The sequence below is a fragment of the Mesoplodon mirus genome (assembly GCF_964341445.2).
Source record: "Mesoplodon mirus genome assembly, chromosome: 4".
In the NCBI taxonomy this organism is placed as follows: domain Eukaryota; kingdom Metazoa; phylum Chordata; class Mammalia; order Artiodactyla; family Ziphiidae; genus Mesoplodon; species Mesoplodon mirus.
In genome coordinates this window covers 73,221,585-73,241,321 of record NC_138979.1, presented here as the reverse complement: position 1 = coordinate 73,241,321, position 19,737 = coordinate 73,221,585, and the positions used below count along the sequence as shown (strand labels likewise).

Below are 19,737 nucleotides of genomic sequence, written 5' to 3'. Positions count from 1 at the left end.
CAGAGAGGAGTGCCCCAAAACAAATACTCTGAAGCTACTGGGTGGGGGTGTATGAACTGGTGCAGCCTTTCCAGATGGGAAGTATGGTTCAAATATGAATCAGAAATCTCAGAAATATTCGTACCACGTAAGCCTCTGCAATTTTAGCTTTAAGAGTTTGTTCTAAGGAAAAAACCAAGACACACACACGCACACACACTCAGACTAGATAGGTGTATAAGAATGCTCATTCCAGTATAATTCATAGTAGTAAAGACTTGAACAGAATAAACATCTGACAACAGATGAGCCAAATTCTGATACACCTGAGCGATAGACATGCATAATTCCCTCACAGACCAGGTAGGACAGGGCCTCTGCCTGCACTGATAGTCCTGGGAGAAGAAAAGTGTGGAAACAGCATAGAAGTGTGGTCCCACTGTTGGGGACGCTCACACACACCAATACCCACGGAAAACTGAAAGTCTGGGCCCCAAATCCCAAACGTGGCTTTCTCTGGGTATTGGAGTATGGGCGATTTTGTTTTTCTTCAGAATATTCTGTAGTTTTCCAAGTTTTTACAAAGAACAGAAATATGAAAACAACCAACCAGAAAGCCTCAATAAGTTACTTTCCAAGGCGTAAAGGGCCTTCTGAGACCGAGTGCACCCTAGGAACCGGCAGGCCTATTGCAGCCCAGCTCTCATGGTTGTTTTTTGTTTGCTTTGCTTTGGTTTTTTAAGTCTTTATTGAATTTGTTACAATATTGCTTCTGTTTTATGTTTTGGTTTTTTGGCCGTGAGGCATGTGGGATCTTAGCTCCCTGACCAGGGATCGAATCCGCGCCCCCTGCATTGGAAGGCGAAGTCTTAACCACTGGACCGCCAGGGAAGTCCCCCGGCTCTCATGTTGACTGTCTCCTCTGCAGGACCAGAAGATCTACATCTACAGCCTCAAGGGCATGTGTCCCTTGAACACGCCCCAACGGGCTTTGGACACCCCAGCCATCGTCACCTGCTTCTTGGCGGTTCCTGTTATAAAAAAGGTGAGGTAAAGGGGAGGTGGTGCCTAGGTCTCTGATTCTCTCTTCCCCGTTCCATTGGGCTGGTGGGGAGGGAGAGAGCCATGCTCTTCTGGATCACCAAGCCTAGGTCACAGTCAGCCTTAGAGAGACAGGAGATCGGGGCCATCATTAGTGGGCTAAGTGGAAGGCTTGCGTTCTGCATGCAAATGCCGCAGCCCCAGTTCAGGTGAGATGCTTTTCTGGTGCAAGTGGTGTCAAGGAGCAGTTGCATGTGTGCCCTTCCCCTTCTGAGAGCAGGGGCCTCAGGAGCCTGGCCCAGCACCTCCCACAGCCACTTGGTCACAGGGCCGTGGCAGGCCCCCACCCGTGTCGGGCAGCCAGCTCCCCTCCCCCTTCAGGTCTGCCTCCTCTGGAGTGCTCAGCCTCAGTTCCAGAACTCAGTCCCTCTTTGTCCAGCGTGGCCGTGAGACTCATCACCTCAACTTCTAGCCCCTGCCTTTCTCAGATGAATCTGCGAGTGGTGCCCTCCCCAGCCCTGGGCCCCGGCAGTGCTGCTGATCCTCAGGATCAGACCCAGCCCACAGGGCCGGCCAGGGCTCACCCCCCGCTGCCCCCTCACACCCCTCCCCACCCAGCACCGCACTCTGAGCAGGCCCTTCCCTCCAGAATTGACCCTGCCGCTCAACACCTCTTCCTCTTCATTTCTGAAGATCAAGCGCCATGACCACCCCCGCAAGAAGCTGCCCCTACCCTCGCCCCAGCTCCTCAGCGGCGTCCCCAAGGCTTCTCTGGCCTCCAGAACCCCTTTGTGGGCCCTGAGGCCCCTGTTTGTGCAGCCCCCTGCTCGAAAGGTCATTATTGGTGAGGCTTTGTTAAAACATGTCGGCTATTATCATCTGATTCCAGTTCTCCCATCTGCAAAATGGGTGTAAAAGACATTGAGAGGAGGATCTCTGGGCATAACGTACCCAAAGCTCTGGGCCAGCACACTGCGTAAATTTGAGCATTATTACTACTTCCTGACAATCGTGAAATATATGCACTCTCCTCTCCACCCCTCTACAGTTTCATTTCTTAAGAAACTGAGATCAGGGACTTCCCTGGTGGCTCAGTTGTTTAGAATCCACCTGCCAATGCAGGGGACACGGGTTCGATCCCTGGGCCAGGAAGATCCCACGTGCTGCACGCGGAGCAACTAAGCCCATGTGCCACAACTACTGAGCCTGTGTGCCACAACTACTGAAGCCCCCGTACCTAGAGCCCATGCTCCGCAACAAGAGAAGCCACTGCAATGAGAAGCCCGCGCACCACAACGAAGAGTAGCCCCCGCTTGCCACAACTAGAGAAAGCCCGCACACAGCAGGGAAGACCCAACACAGCCAAAAATAAATAAATAAATAAATTTATTTTTTAAAAAATAGAAACTGAAATCAACCTTAGAGTCATTTTTGACTGTGGCCCCCCGGGCAACTGGGGAGCTCGGGACCTGGTTGCACTGAAGCACAGAACTCAACACAAAGTGTTATTTAAAGCCATGGCTGGCCAGAGCCCCAAGCCAGGGCACCACCACCCGCTCGGCCGGCTGGAATAAAGCTGGCTCTGTGCAGAGCCTCCCTGCCAGTCTGCCCCTCAGAGGCCATGCTGCCCTGTGGCCACGGATGACAGACCCCTGCATTCTTGCATGCGGACATCCACACCCATCTGGGATGTGGGACTCACCGCCTGGCTGGGGCCCAGAGCCAGGACTGATAGAGACCTTGCTCCTATTTGCTTTGGCTGTTTTCTTTCCTTGAATCCTGAAGATGGATTTCAGTAAGCTAGAGGCTGGTTCACTTATCACCTTGGACAGCCCAACTTCCCAGCTCCCAACAAGGGAGCTTTCTGCTGCTCACCTTCCCTGGCACAAGGCTCACATCTCTGCTCTCTCCCGGCTCTGGCTTTGTTCTCCTGAACTCTTCCTGGCCACCCCCCAACCCCACTCAGGCATCTAGGCTGCTAAGCTGCTCTCCATTCCCAGCTCCGCACAGATGCTCCAAGGAGGCCTGGGCTGGGCCCAGCATTCAGCACAGTCTCTGCAACTTTGGCCTCTGCCTGATGACCTCTGGTGGTTGTAGAAGAGCACATGCTTCATTGTGGGGGCAGGAGACACCCCAAGACCCCATAAATGCCTAAACCACAGGCATTTCAGAGTAGATGTGGTAAGCAGGGAATGTGGCATAGTGGCCAAAAAGTGCCTCCACAAGAGGGTTGAATGTGGAAGTGATTTCTTCAAGAATTAGTTCAGCAGCACGTGTTGTGACTTGAGCATAAAACTTGGGGGAGTCACAGAGGTGACCGGGACTCGGCCCTTCCCTGTGCAGGCCAGTGCCGGGGGCAGTGGTGGGCACGCAGACTCAGGCCTGCTCTTATGGAGCACCCGGCTTGTGGTGCAGCAGGCAGGAGGCCAAGAGCAGACCCATAGGGTGTCCACAGCTGCTGTCACCTTAAGGAGCAGAGTTCAGGGGAAGGAGGGCACCACATCATGCCTCAGAAGGAGGCCCTGGTGACCTGAAGGAGAAGGCAGTTCCCTCCTGCTGACATTGCAAGAAGCCCAGGCTGACCAAAGGCGAGCCGTGTGGTCCAGGCAACATGTGCCCCTTGCTCGGGTGCCATGGACCTTTTTCCTCCTGCTCACAGGAGGGGGGATGGGTGTGGCTTTTCTGGGCCTGAGCTGCACCTCCTTTGGGAGCATACCCAGAAGCTCCCGCTGGCAGCCGCTGCCTTTTTAGGAGCTGGCTTCTCCAGGAAGTGCTGGTAGAAAGCACATGCCCACCTAGAGTACGTGCAGAGATGAGTCTTGCACCGACTGTTTCTCTCCCGGGTGCGCGAGACACAAGGGCATCAAGCATCCCTGTCTTCTCCCCACAGAATTCCTACCTGGTGCTGGCAGGCCTGGCTGATGGACTTGTGGCGGTGTTTCCCATGGTGCACGGCGCCCCAGACCACAGCTGCTCCTACCTGTGCTCACACACAGCCAACAGGTCCAAGTTCAGCATCCCAGACAAAGACGCGAGGCAGAACCCCTACCCCGTGAAGGCCATGGAGGTGGTCAACAGTGGATCTGAGGTCTGGTATAGCAACGGGCCGGGCCTGCTGGTCATCGACTGCGTGGCCCTGGAGATCAGCAGGCGGCTGGAGCCCTACTCAGCCCCTTCGGTGGTCACGTCAGTCGTGTGCGGCTCTGAGTGCCACGGGGAGGAGGTCGTCTGGTGCCTGGACGACAGGGCCAACTGCTTGGTGATGTACCACTCCGCCACCTACAAGCTGTGTGCCCGATACTTCTGCGGGGACCCCAGCCCCCTCAGGGACGTGTTTCCCGTGCACCTAATGGGCCCGGAGCCCCTGGACTGCTCCACAGCCAGCCCGAAGGAGCCCAAGAAGGACTCCATTGCAGACATGAGCATCATGTACAGCGAGGAGCTGGGCACGCAGATCCTGACCCACCAGGACTCGCTGACTGACTACTGCTCTATGTCCTCCTACTCCTCATCTCCACCCCACCAGGTGCCCACATCCCTTTCAAGCCTACCTTGCTCCCCCACAAGCTCTTCCAGCTTGCCTTTCTCCACTGACTGCGAGGACACCAGCAGGCTGCTCGAGCCCACCACAGGCTCTGACAGGTCTGAGCATGACCTGAGCCCCGTGGATGGCGAGGCGTTCAGCCAGCACCTGCAGGCTGTGAAGATCCTTGCCGTGAAAGATGTCATCTGGGTCCCCAGGTAGGTTTCCCAACAGGGAGCGCCATCCTGCACCGCCCGCTGCTCTTGCTTTGGGGGCAGAGTGAGGGAAACCTTAAGGTACTGTCAAGATCCATCAGGAGCTATTCCCTCTCTTCTGGAACTGGAGGGAATCTCTTTAGCAAATCTAAGAAGGGCTGCACGAAAGCCCATCAGCCCTCCAGAGAGCTCAGGGCACCACAAAGGAGAGCCACGGTCAGGTTTCCTACTGGGAAAGGCCTCCTCGCCCTGCTCCGGGGCCCTCTCGGTAACTCAATCCATTTGCAGAAGCTGTGTTTGTTCCCGTGCCTTTCTGCACACCAGCTCTGTTTCCCCTGGAGAGCACAGCCCTAGACAAACAGTTCCCCTTCTGGGTTTTGGTTTCTTAGGCGTGGTGGAGATGTTATCGTCATTGGCTTGGAGAAGGATGCAGGAACCCAGCGGGGCCGAGTCATCGCTGTCTTGAAAGCCCGAGAGCTGACTCCGCACGGGTAAGACTGAGGGCAGCTCCTAGAGAACCCAGGGTGTGGCGTAGGGAATCGAGGCCTCACTGCCACCTCCCGGCATGATGGCCGCCACCCTTCTGTCCTCCACCGATAAACATGGTGTCCCCCACTGTGGCCATAGACAGAGGACGAACAGGCAGCTCCTAGGGGATCAGCAAATACCAGCTGAACCGGCCATCACCCACTGGTCATGGCTGCCTGTTTTGGGGGTGCCCAGAGCACCTGTGGACCAACTGCCCTGCCTGGGGTATGCCCCCAGTGCCCAAGCTCAGCTGCAGTTGAAATGGGGATCCAGTTGATTCCCCGTCCCTCCTGCCAAACAGGAGAGCCCTTCCTGAGGCGCCTCTCCTCCCATACGGCACCAGGTGGAGCCGCGCAGCCAGACCACACCAACCTTTGCCATGCCCACCCTCGCCATGCCCATTCCCAGGCTCAGCTGCACCCATCTGCTGGGGGTCCCACCAGGAGGCAGGCCAGACTCCATTGTGAGGGTCATGCTGGGCAGGACAGCCTGTCCAGACACAGTCTGCCTGACTATAGAGATGGGAGGCTGGTGCCAGCCAGTGTTCCTGGAGTTGTCAGGCAGCTGGCAATGTCCACACCCCTCACTTTGCTGAGTCCCACGTGGTTAATCTGCCTTATGGAGAAATTGCATTCAGCCTGTTTTCCCCGGAGAAGGATGATGACAGAGGAAATGTCTATGGCACCCGGGCCAGTGACCCTTGCCCTGCAAGTGATACTGGAGACAAGATCTGGGTTTGCTGCTGAGCACCAGCTGAGTTTGTGGGCGGCACTAGTTCCCAGATCACAGGTCAGGCTTCCAGGGAAGCAGGCAGGTCTGTAGAGCCTGGGCCTGTTGACCTCAGAGTGCCCACCATTAGTTCCCCTGAATTTTCTCCTGGTGTTGTTTTTCCTATTTGCCCTCCTGTAGGGAGAAAGCAGGCCAGGCAGCCAGCAAAAGGGAGGCCAGCTTTTTGAGATGCACCTGAGACGTTTATTCCCTTGGCAAATAGCTACCAAGTGTCCGAGACATGCAAGGCCTGAGGGAGTGGAGGCCCTGCACATCCCAGTTTACATGCTGGCCTCAGTGCCAGGCAGGGCACACGGGGCAGAGGGAGGAGATGCAGGCAGTGTGTGCTCGGAGGTGGGACACACATCCCCGCAGAGGCCCAGAAGGAAACTTGCAGTGTATGCCCGGATCATGCAAAACAATCCACAGGCTCAAAAAAAATGTACATAGTTAGGACTTGTTGGTACAGGTTTTTTGCCTAATATATTGCCCTGTATTTCCTAAGCATGTGGAAACTTAGAAAGGGAGAAGAATCATGCCTGGGCTGGGTGGCAAGGAATTGAGTTAACGCTTAAAATCTGTCATGGACCATTGATGAGCAAGAATTATTAGGTAGAATTGATAATTCTGTCCTCCCTCAGCATCTGCCGGGGATTTGCTTCCAGGACCTCTGCAGATACAAAAATCCGAGGATGCTCAAGTCCTTACATGTAAAATGGCACAGTACAGTCAGCCCTCCGTATTTGAGGATGCCAAACCTGTGGACACAGAGGGCTGACCATTTTTTCTGGGCTCTTTGGGGTCTGAGGTGCATTAGGGAGGATACCTGCTCTGAGGTGAACCTGAAATGATGCCCTAGGCCCCTTTTTAGACTTTAGAAAGACTGCCCACAGGCTGGACCACAGAGAGAGAAGCAGTGTGTCCCAGCACATCGGTGGTGCCAGGCTGGGGTGCACAGATGCCCCCTTAACCAGGCTATGTCCTCCGAAAAGGTGCAGGGTGAGGGCCACAGCCCCGACCAAGTGGGGACCCCTGTGAGTTTTCTCAGACCCCCTCTCTCTGCAGGGTGCTTGTGGATGCTGCCGTAGTGGCAAAGGACACAGTTGTGTGCGGCTTTGAGAACGAAAAACTGGAGTGGTGCCTGGCTGTCTGGAGGGGCTGGGGCACCCGGGAGTTTGATGTTTTCTACCAGTCCTATGAGGAGCTGGGCCGGCTGGAGAATTGCATGAGGAAGAGAAGGTAATTCCTGTGAAATGAGCATTTCTCGGACCTAGCCAGCATGGGCCAGCAGCCTGACCTCTCCACCTGCCGCCTGCAGCCCTCTAAGGACCCAGGAAGCAGACTGGGTTCTCCTCTGAACCACTTGCTGCTAAGAAGTACTGAGAAGTTCCCACCCCGCCCAGGTCGGTGGGGGTGGGTTGAGGGTTCTCCTATTCTAGGGCTGAGTTCCCTGGATACCCCCATCCCCCCAATGCTGGTTTTACAGACGGTGGAGTCTGATTGGACCAAAGTCCCCCTGCCTCTTCCATCCACTCTCAGGGCTGGGCTGGGTCACACGAAGTGGGGCTGGGCCTTGCTGGCATAATGGGCCTCCCCACTTTCACCCCCAGGTCTGGGGTGGAATTACACTAGGGGCTCTCAGTTGGGGAGCAGTTCGGGGCAGGGAGGGAGGAGGGCTGTGACCCCTGTCCCTTCCCCCGGTGGCTCCCAGGCTCTCAGCACATTTCTCAAGCTCCTGAGTCCCCGGGGCCCGGGGCCCCGCTCGGGCAGGCTAAGATCAGATGTCCCCGCTTGGGAAAGTCTCTGTGTGAAAAGCCTTAGAAGGACCCCAGCGAGGAGCACTACCCAATCTGGGGAATGAATGAGTTTCTTTAAGTGACAGGGCTGGAAAACCAAGAGCCAACACAGGGCCGAGAGCACCGACTCAGCCTTTACATTCCTCTCCTGTCGACAGAAAGCAGAGAGACTCAATCATCAGGACTTGAGAAAGGGCCTGTGTTTACAGCTTTGTGAAATAAATTTGGATGCAGCTGGAGCATAAACCCTGTTTGTTTGCACATAATAATCTTGTTTATCACTTTAACAAATTAAGTCATATCTCAATGGTTAGGACTCTGATTGTGAAATCACATCATATGAGGCTTATATCAAATTATGTGTTTACTATGCACCACATACAGCAGAGTAAAAAAGTGAAGTTGTTAACGGGGATGTATGGGTGTGACGGCAAGAACTTTCATAAATTACGCACACACCTGCATGTACACACCTATGCACACATGTTCACATCGTTACCAAGAGTAACCATTTGAGGCTGCTTAACCCAGAACAGTAGTGTGAATGTGAGATCATCCTCCAGTACAAGCTGTTGACCTTTTTCTAAAATTAAATGATAAAAATCAAACTTAAGATTTTGCTGGTGTATGTGGGCAAATGTGATTCCTTTCATCTCAAGAGTGAAGTCATGGCTTTCTGTCTGTAGAGTACATGTAATAACAGTGCAGACTCTTCCCACCCAGGCCCACTCACTGCCCCAGTGGAAGGGGCAGCCCCTCCTTGGCCCATGGCAAGGCTGCCCCTAAGCAGTTTCCGTGGGCAGAGATGGGCTGTGGTCTCCCCACTTCCTTTTAATGGCCTCAGGGGGGCTAAGGGTCTGAGCCTCCCCATGTCACAGCCATTAGCCCCTCAGCAGGTTCTTGGAGGTCACCACTCCCCTTTCTTCTCATCTCCGCACCCCACAGCTGCTTAGTTAACTTCTCAAATGCAAACTGAGTCCTACGCCTCCTCTGCCCCAAACCTGTGGTTCACATCGCCCGCAGCCAGACTGCTCTGAGACACTCAGGGCCCCACGATTGGGCCCCAGCCTGCCTTTCCACGCTCGCCCAGCCCCAGGACTAGCACAAGCTGCAGTGAGCGGAGGCAGGAGCTCAGGTCGTGGCCTCTCAGGGCCAGCTGAGGGGGCTTCTTCACGAACTTAGAAACCATACGGAAATGGTCCATGAACTTGAATACCTAAAACTTAGACACTTAAGTGGAAAAATTACCACAAACTCAAAAGATGGACAGTCACTCAGGAAAAATATATTTGTAACAAAAATGAGAGACAAATAGTTGGTTTATCTTTTAAACGAAGAGTTTGTACCTATTGATGAAAAAGAGAAAACGTGAGAGGAAAACAGGTAGAAGATATAACACTCAGCCTCACCCAACAGTAAGATGATAATCATGGAGACAACAATAAAATGCTATTTACGGCGGGGAGGGCGGACAAGGCATAGCATCAGAGGCGTGGGTACCCATCGAAGCAACTGGGGTATTAGCAAAGGGTATTAGATGATCTATTTTTTTATTTTTATTTTTAAATTTATTTATATATATATATATATATATTTTTGGCTCCACTGGGTCTTTGTTGCTGTGGGCGAGCTTTCTCTAGTTGCAGCAAGCGGGGATTACTTACTCTTTGTTGCGGTCTGCGGGCTTCTCATTGCCATGGCTTCTCTTGTCACAGAGCACAGGCTCTAGGGCATGCAGTCTTCAGTAGCTGTGGTGCGCGGGCTTCACTAGTTGTGGCTCACAGGCTCTAGAGCACAAGCTCAGTAGTTGTGGTGCACGGGCTTAGTTGCTCCACGGTATATGGGATTTTCCCCGACCATGGATTGAACCCGTGTCCCCTGCACTGGCAGGCACATTCTTAGCCACTGTGCCACCAGGGAAGTCCCTGATCTAACTGTCTTTAAAAATCACTTTGGCTGCTGAGTGGAGGATGGACTAAAGGGGAGGCACTCTACAATGGGGCCGCTCCTTCAAGGGCATGTGGGCTGTATCTACCTAAATTTCGAACACACATACCCTAAGACCCTACCCTAGCAGTCCCACTAAATATTTGATCCTTAACTTCTGTGAAAGTGTTCCAAGATATAGAACAAGGATGTCATTGCAACATTGCTCATAATGGTCCCAAACAAGTGACAGCCTAACCTCTATCAGGAAGGAAGTTGTATCATGCCTGTACCTCCAATAGTGCCATACTCTGCAGCCTTTCAGAGATGGGGCAGTGCTCATGGTGCTGCTCTGAAGTGTCCTCCGAGGTAAAATAAATGCGTTGTTTTTATAAAAAGCGACTTGCAGTACAGTGTGTATAGAGTTACTACTTGCATTAAAAAAAAAAAGTTGTACAGCTATATGTGCATGCACAGGGAAAATATCCTTGAGGATGCCCAGGAATCAGGTAGACATTTGTTGCCCCTGGGGAGGAGAACGAGGAGTAGGCCCTTTGTTTTTACTTTATACCTTCCTCGGCACTGTTTGAATTGTAAAATAGCCTTCTTAGGAAGGTAAGCCAGGCTGGACCCAGGAAGGGCACACCTTGGCTTTGGTGTCAAGAGGTAATGGGAAGCCCCCCTATGTCCCCTCTCCTCCGTGGAGGCACCTGATCCCATCGAGGGGGTCAGGTCCCAGGGGCAGGGCCAACAATCTGTCATGTCCTTCTGACCCCGGGGCCATGGCTGAACTAGAACTCACCCTGGCTGTCTTGTGGATGCAGGCAGAGTTCTGGGCTGAGGTCCAAGCAGAGGGACAGGCGTGAAGGGCTGGGGACAGTTGACCAAGATCAGTGGGCTCTGACCCCATTCCCCTCTTGCCAAGAGCACATGCAGCCCAGTTGCAGGTCAGACTCCTCCCCTAGCAGAGGGCAGCCCAGCCTTTTCCCACCCTGCACCTGGGAAGCATCAGCCTTTCTGATGACTGGTTACCAGCTGCACCACCACCACCTTCCAGAGCCACCGATTGCTCAGACCCGCAGAGTCTCTGCAAGGACCCTGCCTGGTGGCAAGGGGGTGGGGGGAGCACACCAGACCCCACCTCCCTACACAGCGCCTTCGAGGCTGGGAGTACATGCTGCAAAAAGCAGTCAGTGAGCCCCAAAGGGGATGCGAGGTGACACACAAACTCCCCCAAGGCTCAGGAAAACCAGGAAACATGGAAATCCTGCCCTGGAAGGATCCACATCTTCCAGCATGTCAGGGCCTGGGGCCTCAAGTTCTCTGCACCCCTTAGTACCTGACACTGTTTCCCACCCTTGGCAGAATGGAGCAGTCAAAGGGAAATGGGGGAGGGGTGTATTAGTTATAACAGCACTTGGAGAATCACAGAAACTGCTCGCTGCCCCCCCTTCTGCTCAGTAACGGACCCTGCTTTTGTTGGTGCATCAGCTCCCAGCCTCCCTTACAGGGAGGGGTGGCCCTGGGACTGAGCCCAGCCAGGGACAGTGTGGAGATGCCTGAGTAGGGCTTGGGGAAGGTCCATCAAAGGGCTGACTCATCAGGAGCCTCTTTGACCCTGCCCCTGCCTCCCTGGTCCTTGCTGGAGCAAGAGGGCAGGGCTCCCCTGGGGGTGCAGGGAGGACCTGGGAGAGTGATAGAGAGGCAACTCTCCACGCCAGCCCTGGCTGCCTCTCTTCAGGCTCCTTGTCACCTCATAGACAAGGAAAGTACTTTCTTGTTTAAGAAAATATTTTCCAGCTCTCTGTTACTAGGAGCCATATGCAATTCCTAAACTTTCAGGTACGTTTTCCACTAGCCGAAACACAGCCCTGAGACCTAACAGGTAATGCTCTGGAGCTGGTCCTAACAAGCATCTGTTCAACTTTGGGCAGAGATACCTGAGCAAAAAGGGACTGGAACATTCTGTGGCCAGACAAGCCTAAGAGCTTACTTCTGCATTGTGAGCGCTGGGTATGGCCTGTAGATCTTGTCCCTGGAGCAACCAGTTACAGAGGGGGGTCTGGGGCTTCATCCTAGTTGTCCAAACGCCAAAACTAAGGCTGTGGCATCCTGCAAGTTTAAACCTTATACCCCAGGCAAGCTACCCCTCCCTTGTGGCTCTGGTTTCTACTCCGTGAAATGGCCATGACAGGTCTTACCCTCCGTCAGGTTTGGTTCGGGACCAAGAGAGAGGAGTATGTGACAGTCCAGCCCCACCCCTGACCTAGGGCCAAGACTCCCTTCCTGCCCCCCAGTTATGATTACCATCTCCCCTACCTGAGATGGGTACCCAGGACCCTCACCCAGGGGGACACAAAAGTCCTCTCTGCGAACTGCTTAAGGGAAACACAAGCGGTTCTGTTCCTGTGAAACAGCCCAACTTTAAAAATAAATCTGTTTTTTTTCTGAAGTATCAAGAAGACTTTTACTAACATCTTTATTTGAGAATTGAGTTAAGGTGTAACACTCATCACAATACATGAAAGCTGGTGTATGGATGTTAAGAAGGCAATAGGAGGGCTTCCCTGGTGACGCAGTGGTTGAGAGTCCGCCTGCCGATGCAGGGGACACAGGTTTGTGCCCCGGTCGGGGAAGATCCTACATGCCGCGGAGCAGCTGGGCCCGTGAGCCATGGCTGCTGAGCCTGCGCGTCCGGAGCCTGTGCTCCGCAACAGGAGGGGCCACAACAGTGAGAGGCCCGCGTATCGCAAAAATAAAAAAATAAAAAAAAATAAGCAATAGGAATGTTTAGGAGTCCTGTTGGGAGCACATACTTTAAAAAACGAAATATGAGTAATGATAGGCACACAAATAAAATAAATTTCCACTTCGCCATCCATGGTCTGTGTCATCCTCAAGGCAATCACCAATGCTCCCCAATCTTCTGGGCCTGTGATCTGGCTGCACCTTCCACCCCCAGCCTTCAGGAGAGGCCATGTGACTAGTTCTGGCAAACAGGGCATGGGATGAGTGGAAGGAGTGCCCATCACCTGGTGTGAGAGCACTGCCTTATCTGTGTGAGACCCTCCAGGGTGCTCCCCACTCTGTCTCCAGGACCTGCAGCTATAGTTGGTCGTTGTTCAATCAGCCTGAGTCCTGGAGAGGTGACTCAGAGTGCCCCAACACCCCGCCATGGACACAGAGCAAGAGCAAGAAGTGAACCTTGTGGTTTGTTACCCAAGTTCACCTGGCCAACCTGCTTGATACAGGGTGCCGACGTCCCACCCACCTCCATGCCCACCCCCCCAGCAAACTCATACGTGGTTCTCACGCCCTTGGCACCAGGCTCCACGGTGCTATCCACTCGGCCTTGCTGTCTTCCCCAGACTGAGAGCTTCTCGAGAAAAGGGACAGGGAGGAGAGGTCTAAATGGGCAAAAAAGGCTCATCCTAAAAGAAAGGTAAGACATGGGGGAACAGCACCATAATCTGTGAAACTGGGAACATCCATGTGATATCACAGCCTTCAGTTGTGAGACCAAGAGTTGGGACACTTGGTTGCCTTAAGAGGTGAGTCAGATGGCTAGGATGGGCTTCTTAAATCATGAGTGTTACTTATTTAAAAAGTAAATCAAAACTAGTATATAAAATCGTCAAAAACATTTTGGAGCTCTGTCATTAAAAGCGGCTTATATAGTAGCCCTTTCATACATCACATTCTCACATACGCCTCTAGTTCTTAGATCTAGACCTACTGTACTTCTCCACCAAAGTGAAGCAGGGCTCTTTGGAAGGCAGCTGATTCCATGTCTGCACACACTCACACACATACACACAGACACACAAACACATGTACATACAAACACACACACACAAGCATACACACACTATTTAAATAGAATGGACCTGAGGCAAGCTGGATATCCAAGGATTTCAGGGGCAGTATTCAAAGGACAAAGGGGTCCACCTTAAAGGGAGGGGCTCACTCAGGCTGAGTTGTGATGATATGTTAACTAGTTAACTGAATAGTACGTGTTAGGGAACCATCGACCAAAACCACCCACCTTGACCAGGCACAGTGATAACCACTTGCATCAGCTGTCTTGCAACAGGAGGTCCTGATAAGGAACATGGTGCTGCCACCAAAAACCAGGAGAATATGGGAGGGGCTGAAAGGAGGGAGGAGACACCAGTCCATATGTCCTGCCAATCTCCCAGAATCCTTCTTTCTGGAATCCATCTTGGCTGAGATGTGAGCGCCACCAGGAAGAACCCTGAGTCAGACTGTGGGCCAAGCAAAGTGGCAAGAGACAACCCAGAAACTAATCCCATTACCATAAAACCTGAGACTGTGAGCCACATGGCAGAGTAGTTCTCCTGGGTTTCCTTACCCTGCTGCTCTCTGCCCAGGCACCCCTTCCCAATAAAGCCTTTTGCTTTGTCAGCACGTGTCTCCTCGGACAATTCATTTCCGAGTGTTAGACAAGAGCCCACTCTTGGGCCCTGGAAGGGATCCCCCTTCCTGCAACACAAGTTGTAAAAAGTTGGAATGATACTTTTACTGAGTCCAAGCTTGCTCTGCTCACCACATGACAAGCCAACAAGTCGGAGATGAGCTGTTGAGGCAAGGAAGACAACTTTATTCGGAAAGCTGGCAGACCAAGAAGATGGTGGGCTAGGGTCCCCAAAGACATCTTATCAGGGTCTGGATGCCAGTTTCTTTTATAGAATCAGAGAGGGATAGGCAGTGGGGAAGTAAAGTAAAAAGGGCCATCAGCCTTGCAAAACATCTCCTGGGAGGACCAGCCTCAGTGAGGGGATGTGTTAATTTCTTCTTTCTTGCAGCCATTCACAGGTGGGCAGGATCAGATTGTCTCCCTGTGAGCCGAACAGAGGCACTGTAACATTCTGGCAGAGGGGCAGGCTTCCCTGAGGCAGGGTATGATTATAATAGCAAAAGCAACGAAAAGCAAAGTTAAAGTCAAAGAAACAGATCCAACATGGAGTCTGATTTAGCTCTTCCCTGTTACAATTCCCCACTGTCAATGTCCATTCCACAATCTTGTGGGATAAGGGACGACGACCACTCTTAGCTACTTCCTGCTGTGTAGGGGCAGTGAGGGGTGATCGCGGAATGGAATTGATCAGCATTGGGCAGGGGGTAATTCTTAGAAATTTTAGTAAATAGTACAATTCTCAATTATATGGACCTGATGCTGTGCTGTTCAGTAGAACAGGATTAAACAAGTAGATTGACCCATCCTTCTCCATCTATAAGGAAATTGCAATCTCAACTCTTATCCTTTTTGAAGAGCAACCTTAAGTCTTCTAAGGGTTCACAAACCCACTGCTCTCCAAGCCTCTCAGGAGTTGGGTCGTCTTTTGATGATGGTGGTGCAGCTTTAAGCCAAGTATGATGAATCCAAGGTTTTATCCCAGCCAATTTGACAGATGAATGCATGGTGAGTAATACCACATGTGGTCCTGTCCACCTTGCAGTCAGCTGGTGCTCAGGCCCTTGTTCTCTCCAGGTTTTAAGGAGGACTCGATCTCTGGGTCAGAAAGGATGCAAAGCCACCTCAGTTGGATAGGCAGACCTGCTGGAAGCAAACTCATGAACAGAGGTCAGTATAGTGCCCAAAGCTTTAATAATTAGCAACAGCTATGTCTTTCAGAGCATTTACAGATTCCCCTGCCTGGGCAGACACCTAGAATGGCCTACCATACAATATTTCATAGGGGCTTAATTTAACCCTGCTTCTGGGAGCCACTCTGATCCATAGCAGGGTAACTGGCAATGCCTTATCCCAAGTTATATTAGCCTCTTGACATATTTCAGCAATGCACCTCTTCAACATGTGATTCATTTTCTCAGATTTTCCTGTTGATTGTGGTCTCCAGGATGAATGTAACTTCCTATTAATTTGCAGGGCTTTAGCCACTTACTGGGTTATGCTAGAGACAAAAGCAGGCCCATTATCACTCTGGAGGGTGTTAGGTAGTCCAAACTGGGGAATAATTTCCTTAAAGAGGACTTCAACCACTTGGGAGGCTTTTTCTGTCCGGGTGGGATATGCTTCCACACATCCTGAAAAAGTGTCCACACACACCAACAGGTATCTGAAGTTTCCCGCAATTTGAGGCATTTGAGTAAAGTCTATTTGCCAGTCCTCTGTGAGGCAGGTCCCTCTGTGCTGGGTCCCCATCTGGGGAGGTCTGACAACAGTTTTGGGGTTATTTTTAGCACAAATCATACAATTCCGAGTGACTCGCTGGATGGTATTTTGTAGGTGAGTTCCCATTATATAATTTTGAATCCATTGCAGGTGGCAACTCTCCCATAATGGGTACTGTCATGAATGTGCTTCAGCACAGTGTCCAAGAGGGCCTCAGGAATCAAAACAGTTCTTAGTGCATTACATTTCCAGCCAGGTGAGTTACGGTCAAGAGTGAAAACCCACTCTTTGGCCCTCTCCTTGTCCTTTTCTGAATACACTGACTGATATTTTGACAAGTCAGTCTGTGGAAGAAGTGACCCTATCATGGCTTGATAATTGCCTTCCTTTGCTGCTTTCTTTGCAGCTTGGTCAGCTAACCAGTTGCCCTTTATTATGTGAGTCTCACCCTTCTGGTGGCCTGGGCAGTGCATTAGGGCCACTTGTGAGGGATTATGGACTGCTTCTAACAGTGACAGGATTTCAGAAGCATGTTTTGTGCCTTTATTGTTTGAAGTGAGAAGCCTCCTTCCTTTCCAGATCGCCCCCTGAGCGTGCACCACAGAAAATGCATAGCGGGAGTCTGTATATATTTACTCGTTTCCCTTTAGCGAGGAGCAGGGCTCTTGTCAGAGCAATGATTTCTGCCTTCTGAGCTGAGCTCCGTGGGAGCAGGGCTTTTGCTTCAACAATCCTTTTAAGTGTTACCACCCGGCATGTGGTTATATACCCATCACGTCGCCTACCTTTGTCCATGAAGCTGCTTCCATCAGTGAACAATTCCATATCTGGCTCAGCCAAGGGTAGGTCCATTAAGTCTGGTCTGCTAGAGTACACTAGCTCAATGACGTGTAGGCAGTCATGCTCAGGGAATTGTGCAGCGTCAATCGGGAGCAATGTGGCTGGATTTAGGGCTGAAGTGACTTGAAGTCTTACATTGGGATTGTCCAAGCGAATGGCTTGGTACTTTCCCATTCTCCCAAAAGTCAGCCAATAGGCCCCTTTCTGTTCCAGCAAAGAAAGGACATGGTGAGGAACATACACAGTGGTGGGTTGCCCTAGGGTAAACTTCTCAGCTTCCTGAAATCTGTCACAAGTAGCTGCTACAGCTTGAAGGCCAGGAGGCCCCCCTCCTTTAACAGTCTGTTCTAGTTGTTTTGAGAAGTAAGCAACAGGTCCGGGGATATTCCTCAGAGTTTGAATTAACACCCCAAAGCTTATGCCTTGTCTCTCATGTACATACAGTTTGAAAGGTTTCTTTAAGTCTGGTAGTCCCAAAGCCAGGGCTGAGACTAACTTCGTTTTTATCATTTCAAAGGCTGTTTGGCACTCTTTAGTCCAAGTAAGGGGCTCAAGATCATGTCCCTTCAGTGCCTCATAGAGAGGCTTTACAATGAGCCCATTGCTTGGGATCCAAATCCGACAGAACCCTGACATTCCCAGAAAGCCTCTCAGTTGTCTGTGGGTCTTGGGTGCTCCTAAGCCTGCAATTGCCTGCTTTCTGTCAGGCAAAAGATCCTGCTGTCCTTGAGAGAGGGCAAAGCCCAGATATATGACTTGCTGTTTGCATATCCGGGCCTTTTTCTGGGAGACCTTATATCCACAATTAGCCAAATAGTTCAGGATTCTGATAATTTTTGTAGACATTTATCGTATGTAGGGCTCACTATGTGCAAGTCGTCCACATATTGGAGCAAGAGTCCTTCGTCCAATATTAAGTCTCTAAGGTCTCTAGACAACGTCTCCCCAAACAAGGTAGGGGAATTCTTAACTCCTTGAGGCAGGACTGTCCAACAATACTGTTGGACTACCTGCGTTTCTGGGTCTTGCCATTGAACAGCAAATAGCTACTGTGATTCTTCTACAGTAAGAATGCAGAAAAAAGCATCATTCAAGTCTAGGACTGAGAGAACACCTACTGAAAGCTGGCAGAAGACCCCAGACCTCCCAAAAGGCAAGAAACTCCCCACATACCTGGGTAGGGCAAAGCGGAGAGATCCCCACACAGAGGATCGGTGCCGAGCGGAACTCACCAGCCCGAGAGGCTTGTCTGCTCGCCCGCCGGGGCGCGCAGCGCTGGAAGCTGAGGCTCGGGCTTCAGTCAGAGCGCAGGGAGAGGACTGGGGCTGGCGGCGAGAACTCAGCCTGAAGGGGGCTAATGTGCCACAGCTAGCCGGGAGGGAGTCCGGGAAAACTCTGGAGCTGCCGAAGAGGCAACAGACTTTTTCTTCCCTCTTGGTTTCCTGGTGCGCGAGGAGAGGGGATTAAGAGCGCTGCTTAAAGGGGCTCCACAGACGGGCGCAAGTCGCGACTCAAAGCGCGGAGCCCAGTGACGGGCGTGGGACGCTGGGGCTGCTGCTGCCGCCGCCAAGAAGCCTGTGTGCGAGCACAGGTCACTCTCCACACCGCCCTTCCGGGAGCCTGTGCAGCCCGCCACTGCCAGGGTCCCGGGATCCAGGGGCGGATTCCCTGGGAGATCGCACGGCGCGCCTCGGGCTGGTGCAACGTCACGCCGACCTCTGCCGCTGCAGGCTCGCCCCGCACTCCGTGCCCCTCCCTCCCGCCCGACCTGAGTGAGCCAGAGTCCCTGAAGAGGCTGCTCCTTTAACCCTGTCCTGCCTGAGCGAAGAACAGACGCCCTCCGGCGACCTACACGCAGAGGCGGGGCCAAATCCAAAGCTGAGACCCAGGAGCTGTGAGAACAAAGAAGAGAAAGGGAAACCTCTCCCAGCAGCCTCAGAAGCAGCGGATTAAAGCTCCACAATCAACTTGATGTACCCTGCATCTGTGGAATACATGAATAGACAACACATCATCCCAAATTGAGGAGCCCGGAGTCAGTGCTGTGCCTCTGACGTGGGAGAGCCAACTTCAGGACACTGGTCCACAAGAGACCTCCCAGCTCCACATAATATCAAACGGCAAAAATCTTCCAGAGATCTCCATCTCAACACCAGCACCCAGCTTCACTCAACGACCAGCAAGCTACAGTGCTGGACACCCTAAGCCAAACAACTATCAAGACAGGAACACAACGCCACCCATTAGCAGAGAGGTGGCCTAAGATCATAAAAAGTCCGCAGACACCCCAAAACACACCACCAGACGTGGACCTGCCCACCAGAAAGACAAGATCCAGCCTCATCCACCAGAACACAGGCACTAGTCCCCTCCACCAGGAAGCCTACACAACCCACTAAACCAACCTTAGCCACTGGGGACAGACACCAAAAACAACGGGAACTACGAACCTGCAGCCTGCAAAAAGGAGACCCCAAACACAGTAACATAAGCAAAATGAGAAGGCAGAAAAACACACAGCAGGAGAAGGAGCAAGATAAAAACCCACCAGACCTAACAAATGAAGAGGTAATAGGCAGTCTACCTGAAAAAGAATTCAGAATAATGATGGTAAAGATGATCCAAGATTCTATTTCCCAGATCCAAAATCTTGGAAATAGAATAGACAAAATGCAAGAAACAGTTAACAAGGACCTAGAAGAACTAAAGATGAATCAAGCATCGATTAAAAACACAATACATGAAATAAAAAATACTCTAGATGGGATCAATAGCAGAATAACTGAGGCAGAAGAACGGATAAGTGAGGTGGAAGATAAAATAGTGGAAATAACTGCTGCAGAGAAAAATAAAGAAAAAAGAATGAAAAGAACAGAGGACAGTCTCAGAGACCTCTGGGACAACATTAAACGCACCAACATTCGAATTATAGGGGTTCCAGAAGAAGAAGAGAAAAAGAAAGGG

General features: G+C 51.8%; 1 protein-coding gene across 3 annotated transcripts in view; it reads left to right on the top strand.

Annotated features, from left to right (window-relative positions):
* Positions 1-8,463, top strand: part of LRRK1 (leucine rich repeat kinase 1) — a 123,508-nt gene extending 115,045 nt beyond the window's left edge. For all 3 annotated transcript variants that reach the window (XM_082617889.1, XM_082617891.1, XM_082617890.1), the window contains exons 31-34: positions 908-1,024; positions 3,911-4,761; positions 5,148-5,249; positions 7,120-8,463. In XM_082617889.1, the coding sequence (XP_082474015.1) occupies positions 908-1,024; positions 3,911-4,761; positions 5,148-5,249; positions 7,120-7,297 (1,248 nt within the window). In that variant the 3' untranslated portion in view covers positions 7,298-8,463. The remainder of the gene's footprint in view (positions 1-907; positions 1,025-3,910; positions 4,762-5,147; positions 5,250-7,119) is intronic.
* The last annotated feature ends 11,274 nt before the right edge of the window (positions 8,464-19,737 follow it).